Genomic DNA, 10576 nt, shown 5'->3' on the forward strand with positions numbered 1-10576 from the left:
TTGGATATAGAGTCACATATCAATGAAAAACCCAAGGCATAGTTTTCATCAAACTCTTGCTGGCCAATGAAAAGCATACAATTATTTAAGTATACTGTCACTTTTCTCAAACACATGAGACACCAGGAAACATATAGAAACCATCTTGCAAATCCACAGGTACCAAATATTCCATTAAGGTTGCAATCCAACACTCACTTACCTGGGAGTAAATCCTACTGAAGACGGAAGAACTTACTCCTATGTAAACGTGCATAGGATTGCACTACATGACTATTCATTTAAGATCTTACATAGAAAACAGTCCTTTATGCATTTTTATTTTTTAAAAAACCACAGCACCCACCAACAAATGAAATAGTAAGTTAGCTTTATCTTCCTCACTAGTGTCACCACGTGACAGCAGACTCGTTATAATAACCAATCATTCTTCCTGCTTCTTATTTTCCTATTGCTCTTTCAAAAACAGCTAGATGCTTCCCAGTTCTTTGCTGCTCCCTTACCACTCAGTGCCAGCCAATTAAACTAGATCAATGTTCAATGTTCAACCTAAGAAAGCTCATCCACCACCAGCTACAACACTGAAAATCTGCGCTGAATACAAAAATTGTAAGTGGCATTTGAACTCCCTGAATCATGCTCAGCAATTTAAGCACAAAATGCCAGTGGTGAAGTCTTGTCACTTACTCTTTTTTGATCTTCCAGTCCATGTGTCACAGGCTTTCTTTTCTGATGCTGGCTAGACTCTGATCCAGATTCCATTTCCCAGTAACAAATATCCTGCGTGTCTCCTGAAGCTTTTTCCTCAAAATCCACAGTATGAATAAGAAAACATTAATGTGAAACGAAAAATAGAGAGAACCTTCAAATCTCTTCCTTGTTTTTTATAATCCTTTCAGATCTCTGGTTTGCCATCTCTGCTAATTATCTTAACAGACAAGCACTGTAAGCCCTTTATTCCCTATTTTAGCTCAGATGTAGAAATCCATTGATGTGCGTTATAGGGAGTTGGCAGAGCTGAATCCATATTTAACAGTCTGTGCCACATCATTGCTTCACCAGCATCTTCCTTGTTGCTCCACCAGCATTCTTGGCATGGATAATATATGTGTCAATAAAGGTGTAAATGTGCATTTAATCCACTGTGTTGATATTATCAGCATCCCTCTCCTAGGCCACCTTCCTCCCATAAATCAGTGTAAACACTTCACAATGATAATTGCCTTTTGCAAATCTAGCAAGTGTAAATTACATAAAATCATCCATGCAACGGTGTTGTCGTCATCGTCTTCTTCCACACAAGCAAAGGCCTAAAAGGGGGAAAACACATATTTTATCTGTTTGACAGATGAAAGGATGTTTATTACATTAGCACCTAAAATGTGTGATAAAATCAGAGCTTTGCACATATAACACTTCTTATGCACATGGTTAAGAACACACAGTTGCTAAAATAATGGGTAAAATGTAGTATCAGATGAGCTGACTTGTGCAACAGGGTATCCCTTTCCTCTCCTCTCCCCTGAAATCCCCTCTAAAAGCTGCTCCAAAGTGTGCCCAACTCTCAGAAGCAGTTTTGGGGGGGTACATAGGGGACTGCAAGGGGAAAGAGAGGAAGGGGAAGTCCCACTGCATGAGTGAAAGTCAGTTCTCCTCACATACATATACCACTGGATGTCTCCCAATATGTAGGTCCTCCTTATTTTGGCATTTAATTTAACAGAAATGAAATCAATGTTGCTTTACAAGAGTGTGCTCCAATTTACAAGAATGTGCTCCAACATTCTTTCTATATACTTTTACTGTCATCTAAATTCCTTTTTCTGTTTCAGCCAAATATAACCATCTGTGAAAGGCACATGGAAAGCAATAACATATTTTGTGTAATAATCACCAGGTAAGTTAATGTTCAAGACTGGACAGTTCCTGGCTCTACCTCTGCAACAAAGAAGTCCAAGAAAGACACAAACACATTATCCATAAGACAAATGAACTATTGTTACTCAGTGAAAGAAAAACAAAGTTACTATCATCTAAAAACTGTATTTTTAAACAACTCATTCCCTACTCTAATTTTAAAAAATGATTAGTTGAGACCCTGCAGTATATAATCATGTGTCACCTCAAAGGAAAATTTGAAAGGCCAAATTGTAATATTTATTTAGGTGGGGTGCCTTGTTGTCTAATTGGTTCTTTATCTAAACACAAAAATGAAAATGGCTCCCATAAGGAATTATTTACAAAGAAGTCTAGATAAAGAGCAACAAAGGTACTAGAACAACAGCCTCCTTCTTTGCCATACAATTACAATTCAACTCTACCTGTCACTGTCCACCTGTCAAACTTTGCCTGCAGGGGAAATAAGGCTCCAGCCCCCCAGACAGATTCAGTTTCCCACTCCTTTTCTACCAAGTGGTTGTCATAATTTTACCAGTCTTCTGCATCTCTTCAAAAATCTCCAAGGAAGCAGTAATCTAGTAAAATTCTCCGCAGCTCTTGGATACACATAACAGGTTGTCTGCATTTACTCTGAAGGAACTGCTCTTTATGAGTCGCTGATTTATTCTGTATAGTTCATTCACTCTTTCTCAATCTACATAACACAGGGCTACAACTAATCCTTATATTGCTGGTCACACTTACATTGTTTCCCCATCCTCACTACTGGCAATCAATTATTTCACCTCCTCTTTATTTTAATTATCGTAACTATTTCTTCTTTTCATGACCTACAGGATAAGTGACATGCTTGTGCAATTGCTACTTTGCATATTTCGTTTGTCTGTTATCATGGGGAAAACAGGTTTCCATGGAAAAGTTTTTTTTAAAGTTTTTCAAAAAACACTAAAACTCAAATGTAAAAAAAAAAAAAAAGAATGGCGAATGTTGGCATGTGCAGCTTTTTGCTCCCAGAAGCACTATTGCATGCTGCCTTATTGCTGACCAGGAGCAGCAGGGCTGAATGAACCAGCAGATGCACCGATAAATCTGAAGCCCTGCCACACACCCTGCCCATCAACCGCACTGACTGGGGCTCAGTGAAACTGCTGGGCCTTGGCTGCACTAGCTTCAGGCTGGCACAGTGGAAAGCCCTGGATTGGAACCATCACTGGTAGAACCTATGGCCAGCCCAGCTCTGCCCCAAAACACCACACTTCAGAGGTTTCTGCCAGTTACTGCTGCCAAGTAAACTGATGGTAGTAGCTTCCACCTGTGCTTTTGGTGAGCATAGTGGTGACCTGCACGGTGGCAGACCTCCCGCTGTCAGAGCCTGGTGGAGCCGAGTGGCTCCATCATCCTCTCATCCTCATTCAGCTCCCTCCCACAGCACATCAGATTGAGTGGTAGGATTTGCTCCACTCACCAAACCTAATGAAATCCCTTCTGCACAACTAGCATATGTTGTGGAAACAGTGGGCTTCATCCAGTTGTGACTCTGAACCTCCACTCATGCAAAGCAGGGCACCCAATTTTTGCCAATGACTTCCTAATCATGACTGCCTCCCCATGGCTACTGAAAGCTGCCCCTGAAAGTTAGATGACCCTCTGGAACAGTATCAATATGGTATGGAAGATTGAAGTAGGGAGGACTGATGAATATCAGGCATCTTGCCTTCTGAGATTGCAAGGACTTTCCACTAGTACAAAGCCAACATTGGACACAACCCCATTTGTCACCCTATCAGGAACGGAGCTATACGTTAGGATCGCTGTGGGAAATACCAGCACCACGCAGTGATGAAGCTGCATGCTACGGCACTGGGGGCGGAAAGCAGGCAGGGGTGTGGCACGTTGCCCACGGGGGCATGGTGTGCATCTTGGGGGCCTGGCATCTGGCGCGGTGGGGGTGCACGGTGCGTGGCCACGATGGTACCCCCTCCCCAATGGTGCCGGGGGTGGTGCGCTCCCCCCGTTCCTCCGCCAGTGGCACCACGCTAGTGTCTACTACAGCCAATGCATCACGCATGGAAATAAATGTGTGAGTGGCTGCCCCCATTTCAGCAGATGTGTCTACACAGATATATGCACACATATTTCATTTGCACACTAAATGCTTTCTTTTTTTAAAAAAAAAAAGTGGTAATGCAAAATCAACATTTCCCATAGCAAGGTTCTCTGGCAGCGATATATACATGTAGCAAGATGGCAGCGTATTTCTTTATCTTAACTGCATTGTTACAGGCACAAGCTTACTTTGTGGAAAAATTACTAAAACAATGGAGAAAAACTTTTTTCCGCCCTTCAGTGATTTCACCATGATGTGGCACACGAGACTGCATCAGTCACATCACGTTATACCATACTGCAATAGCATGACATAACCAGTGCAAGTAAGGACAGTGTGAACAATCCTCTGAAGCAGAAAAAGTGCAATCTCTCCCTCAATGTCCCTTTGTATTAAAATTTCCAGAATTTTTTTATTATTTCTACACCCTTCAGATTAATCTCAGGACATGCATGAGTAGAAATTGGAGTTTGCAGGAAAGCCTTAGGGTGTTGCTCACAGCCCTTTGTACAAAAAATAAATCTATGGAGTTGAAAAACTTTTTTTAAAAAAACTTTTACTACCAACTGGGACTGGGGAGAGAGATCCATAGCTAAATGATTTTAAAAGACCCCAAATATTTGCAATATACACAGTGATTTGTTTTATCTTCCCAGGAAACAAAGCTTGTTTTGCTAATGCTGTAAGAGGTTAGTTTGGCATGCTAAAGATTGGTGAAGAGGAAAATCAAAGAGAAACTAATGGCACTTCAAACAAAATTTTGACTACAGTATTTCAAGTAAGACCGCCTTTCTATCTCCATCAAAAGCAACAATTTGATATCACATCACCCCTATATTTTTATGTCATCAACTTACGAGAGCCTCTCATTTGTGATGGTCAAAGGAGTTTTCCTCCATTTTATCCCTGTGCAGCATGTTAAACTGAGAAACTGACTGGCCCAAGAACAACTAGCTGAACTTAGGTTTCCCTAGTAGAGAAATCTATCCACTATGTCACATTAGCCCTAAATACAAATCTGAAACATTGGCTATCTCACAAAAATATATTGAGGCTAGATAATAAAACCCTGCAAATGTGTTCAAGTGAAGCACCAGATGCTCTACAAGTTGAGCAAGATTGATCCGTGTAGGAACTTTTCTGGTCCCCAATTAAATGCTATACTTAGAATATATCAGCATTTCAGAGGCTGGGTGCAAATCATAGCACACTTCTGATTCCCACCAGCCATCCATACCAGGTCATTCAAACCCTGCTAGTACATAGCGACTGGTCACTGCAGACTCCATACAGGTGGTGGAAAGCTGTAGCTTGCCAGGGATAAAAGGCATATGCTGTTTCCCTTAGAGGGCTCCCAAATTTCTTTTTGGCTGACAGCATATCCAGGAACACAGACAGTTGTTGTGCCATATACTAATAGAATGCTGTATGGTCAGGAATCAACAACCACATTGGCAGGGGCTACCCAGTACATTCATGAACTTTCCAAGTACACAGAGGACCACGTGAGCGCTCCCTCTCTCTCTCTCTCTCTCTCTCTCTCTCTCTCTCTTTCTCTTTGGCCTAGAATCCTAACAGTCAAGCAATACAGTCTACCCCCTGAAGCAAAAAAGTATTAAAAATAACCTTGTCTATTTCAAGTTAGAATAACCTTTCAAGAGATTTCTGCCTAGAAATATAATGTTCGGATGATTAGCAACTAGAAAAAGAGAGGAAATGCACTACTATGCCCTTCTATCATAAACTTTCTTAAAATGCTGTAGAATCAAGAATCAGTACAACATTAAATACAACAAAGAGACAAAAACCAAGATAAATCATCTTCCTTTAGGTTACAAATGAGCCTGTTTTTGTATAGATGCCTCAAACAGGAGCCAACTATGGGCAGTGCATTGTCTCTCCCTCCCTCCCTCCACCCCAACCCCTAGTCTCAATCATTCAGTAATATGCCTTTATGTGCAAAGCAAGAGTTCAGACAGGATGTTTATACGAACCTGTGTTAGGTGAACTTCAGAATGTGCTCTTGCATTAGTCCAGCATTCTTTACAAGAATCCCAACAACCAGCAGGCACTGGCTGGTCCAGCAGAAATAGCCCAGTGGTGTACCAAACAACCACCACAATTCACCTCCTGCCAAACCTTGACATAGCTATCGTGCCTGCTAAACGATACTTAGTAGAAGGTATCTAGGAAAAAATTATCCAGGCCTTCTCTCTTGACTAACCTCATAAAAACAAATAAACATACGCCTTATAGGATTCAGAGACCATGCTTAATTGGCTGGATGCTCTTTTCACAAATACACAAAACTAATAACCAACCTGGGTAAAAGAAACCAGGACGGGCATACAGGAGCTACCGACATGGTTAAAAGAGAAACATCGATGAACCAGCCTTCCCGTTAACACTCATTTACCTTCTTGTGCCAAGGGAGGAAGGCAAAAGGGTACCAGTTCTCCCCTCACCTTTGCCTGCAAGGCGAAGACAGGCAGAGGGAGGCAAAGAAGCGCCACCAGCTCCGCGGCGGGCAGGAATGGAGATGATACAAGCCGAGGAGGAGCTGCTGCTCCAAGCACCCGGCGCCTCCCGAGCTACCGCACGCACCATCTACCTCGCCGGCACTGACGACTGCTCGGCTGCCTGGCTGGCTCCTTCGGAAGCCCCGCTCAGCTCCTTCTCCCCGGCGAGGCGGCGGCTGTTGTTGCCCTTTTCACGCAGGGAGCAGCAGCCCCAGCTGAGGAAACGCCGGCAGCCAGGAGCGGCGCCTGTCCCTGCGCCCCGCCTCCTCTTCTTCCCGCCACCTCCTCTTCGCGCCTGACGGGGAGCGGCCGAGGACGGCGCTTCTGGGCACTTGGGGAGGCTGCCCCGCCACTTCCACAGGAGCTCACCAGCGCAGCCGGAGCCTAGTTCCCTGCGCTGCTCGGGGAGGGGTACTTATTATTTTATTAATAATAGGAATAATACTAACAGTAGTAGTAGTAGTAGTAGTAGTAGTAGTAGTAGTAGCAGCAGTAGTATCCCTCATCTGGGAAGCGGGGCAGCCGGCAGCAGATGGGACTGACAGCAGGTTGCTTTGCCAGAGACCGCCAACAAACCGCGCGCGAGGGCTGCCCGTCTCGCTCGCAGCCCCTGCTGGGAAGCGACCCACCCACCGCTTTCCCTCAAGCCACGGCTTAAAACTTTCGCATTCTTCCGCAAGAGCCGGCAAAGAGAGCCTCTCCAGGGACTAGAAGCCGAGCTTTACCTGCGTCTCCGGGCTCGCGTTCCTCCAGAGATGTTCCCTCAGTCACCCTCTCTTTGCCCCGCCGCTGCGCCCCTGGAGCCTCCATAACCCCCGGGGTGACGAGGGCCACTATCCTTCCGCGGGGAGCGGGGGCGCTCTTTTAGAGCCGAGGCTGCCGGCGGGGCGGGGGGGGGTCGCTCCTTACTCTTCCCGGTTACCTTAGCAACCAGCTAGCCAACCAGCCCAACCCTCTGGGTGCGCACGTGCGCGCACGGCGGCCAATGGCGAGGGAGCGGGGCGCACTCCGGTAATTGAAGAGCCACTTTCAAGTCGGAGGAGGAGGATCTGGGAAGCGCGCGCGCCGGCGGAGGGTGGAAGAGAGTCGAGGGCGCTGCTGCGGGGCTGCGATGGGTGAAGGGAAGGCGCATGGAGGGAAAGAAGTTGCTTTCTCCAAGGGAGGAAATAAGTTACTCTCAGCTAAAGGCGGGTATCCTCAGGAGTAAGTCCCGCCGAACTCTGCGTAACTTGCTTCCCTCAGTAAATACGCGCGGGGATCGCGCTGCAGGAATAAGGAGCTCGAGGAGGGGGAGGCAACCAAATTAAAGGATTTGTTTTTCTTTTACTGTAATTTTATTGGTAGCTTATTTTTGCTTGGGGACTGAGGAGGAGGTACTGGGCAGCGCGTAGGCGTCGGAAAGGTGTACCGATCGAGGTATAAGAAAAAGAAGTAATGAGTTTTTACGCAACTACGGGGCAGCCTCTTACTTGGCAGGAGTCACTCTTTCGAACCAGCACAGACTGGGAAGGGACAGAAAGCTTATTCTGATTTTAATTTAAGGGGAAACCTGGGGGGCAGCTCCAGATCAAAGATCATTGCCTGCCAATGGCGAGCCACGCGAGGCTACAGCGCCCTTCTGTGGGCTTAAGCGGGCAATGCAACCACAGCTTCCCTCTCCTAATTTCTGGTTGTTGCCCTTGGCCTTGGAGTAATTGTTTGGCTGGGCTTGCCTGCCTTTCGCTTGAATACATACAGCTGTGTCCCACTGAATGAGCCTATGAATGCTTCCAGGAGGGAGAGTTGCTAAGTTTTCTTCAGTAGGTATGAGATCTAGCCAAATAGTTTGATCACTGGAGCTGACAAGTCTGATATGGAAGGACAGAGAGATACATCAGAAATGATTCTGTTGATGGGGTGGTGTGCACAAATTGCTTGGACTCCAGCTCACATCAGCCCAGCCAACATAGCCAAAGCTCAGGGATGATAGTAGTTGTCCAGACACCACTGAACACAGTATTTTTCTGGAGTGGCTTCAGGAGGTGAGGTTGGGGGCACTGTACTTCAGTGGTTCCAGTCATTTCTAGAAAGTAGTTATGGAGCAAGGGGTTCAGTGCTATGGAAACTTTCCTGTCCTGCAGGGTTCTTTTTGCTGTAAAACAACTCCACGAAGTATTTGGGAGCTGTCACCAGGAGTCTTGGAGTAAAGTGTCCACAATATTCAAATGACACACAGCTCTATCTCTCTGTTTCTTCTGAAGCAGGAGACATGGCTGAGGTGCTAGATAGGTGTTTGAAGGCAGTGGTGGGCTGGATGTGGTCCAGCAAATTTAAGTTGAATCCTGGAAAGACAGAGCTGTTGTGTTTTCCAGGTTACTGAGTGTTCTAGGAGATGAGAAGATAACCCATTCTGAATGGGGTTGCACTTTCTTGGATGAAGTGGGTTCGTAGCTTGTGGGTACTCCTGGATCCAGTATTGTTACTCGATGCCCAGGTAGCCACAGTGGCTAGGACTAGGAGTACCTGCTTCCAGCACTGGCTGGCCCACCAGCTACAGCCCTATTTAGACAGAGATGACTTGGCCACAGTACTCCAGATTGGCTTATTGATATGCACTCTATGTGGGGCAGCACTTGAAGACGACTCAGAAACTTTAACTGAACCAAAGTGCAGCCGTCAGAATCCAGACTTGGGTTGCCTTTAGAATTGAAACAACCCCAAGTAGTAGTCAGTTAACTTCTGGTCCCAGTCTAAAGTGCTTGCACTAGTGTTTAAATAACTTAGGCCCCAAATATCACAGAGGTGCCTTATACACTCTGCAGATGTTGGCGAAAGCTGAAGACACGCCTCTTTATCCTGGTCATTGTCACCTGAGATGTGTGCTTTCAGCACCCAGCCTATTCCTGTGACTGTAATTTATCTATTTTTAATACTGAATTTTAAGTTGTCATCTGCCTTGGGACCTGCTGACGAAGGGCAAGTAATACTTTAATAATCTTGATGATGATAACACAGTTAATGCAATATGGGGCTCAACCAAAAAATGACATTATTTTCTTTTATCCACATAGAGAAGGAGATGCAGTCATTTCCCACCTCCAGGGGACAGGTCCACAGTGTATATGGCTGTGCTTAAAAGATCCCACTGTGAGGGAAGAGGGAAGTTCTCCAGGGTCCTCAGTCTGGAAGAATTTTACTCTGAATTCTCCAGTAGCTAATATTGGCATATTCCAGGCTCCCAAAGCCAAGTAACAATTTGCATATGATGCCAATCAAACTGCTAATTATACATATCAGTTGCAATACATTAGCATACCTAATTTGTATAATTTCCAACAGGTGCATCACTTCAATGTCTTCTATGAATGTACTTTTTTTGAATCTGCTTCTGCCCTCCTTCCACTGTCAGAGCAGTAGAGCTTCTCGCTTTATCTCCATTTCTGCTCTATACTCTGTCCCTGCCATCCCTATATTGCCATCTGATTTTGAAGGTACAAAGTGGCTCATGCAAAATCTATTAAAATGGCCTTCTAAAAATCCTGCAAAATTTGATTTAAAATCCCATAATAGCCACAACAGCGGCATTGATAGCAGCTGAAAATTAGTGCAGTGCTGAACTGGGGTGTCGAACATTTCTGTGCTCGTTGAAATGGGCTGCCCCCATTTCGTGGCTAGAGTAGAGTGCTGGACTAGAAGTGGGACCCTAATAGGCCATATGTCAATCTTGGGTCAATTCCTAATCCTAATAGCAAACTATGTGGTGGAGCATCAGTGCTCACCTGAACTCCCAACAGCTGAGCCACTGCTGCTTACTGGGAAGGGAATGAACAGCCATCTCCCCACTGCCCTATTCCTTCCCTTCCCAGTTAGCAGCAGCAACTCATCTGTCAGGAGATCAAGTGGGCACAGACACTTCACCATGCCATCAGCTACTGTCTAATTTGCAGCCTATCCTATCTCCAAGGATAGTTAAAAGGACAAAATAGAAGTGGCAACACATTATATGGTACAATGAGATTATTGGAGGAAGAGCATGCTAAAAAATGCCTTTGTTAGTGGGAGGCATTCAAAA

General features: G+C 45.1%; 1 protein-coding gene across 2 annotated transcripts in view; it reads right to left on the bottom strand.

Annotated features, from left to right (window-relative positions):
• The window catches only part of NAV2 (neuron navigator 2), a 523517-nt gene extending 516731 nt beyond the window's left edge, over window positions 1-6786 (bottom strand). The window contains exons 1-2 of one of the 2 annotated variants that reach the window (XM_083593842.1): window positions 6423-6786; window positions 688-1310 (exon numbers count right to left, since the gene is read on the bottom strand). In XM_083593842.1, coding sequence (XP_083449968.1) covers window positions 688-762 — 75 coding nt within the window. In that variant the 5' untranslated portion in view covers window positions 763-1310; window positions 6423-6786. Of the gene's footprint in view, window positions 1-687; window positions 1311-6422 lie in introns of those variants that run through there. The other variant, XM_083593844.1, reaches the window with a different exon arrangement.
• Window positions 6787-10576: the final 3790 nt, after the last annotated feature.

This window comes from Podarcis filfolensis (genome assembly GCF_964270895.1).
Source record: "Podarcis filfolensis genome assembly, chromosome: 1".
In the NCBI taxonomy this organism is placed as follows: domain Eukaryota; kingdom Metazoa; phylum Chordata; class Lepidosauria; order Squamata; family Lacertidae; genus Podarcis; species Podarcis filfolensis.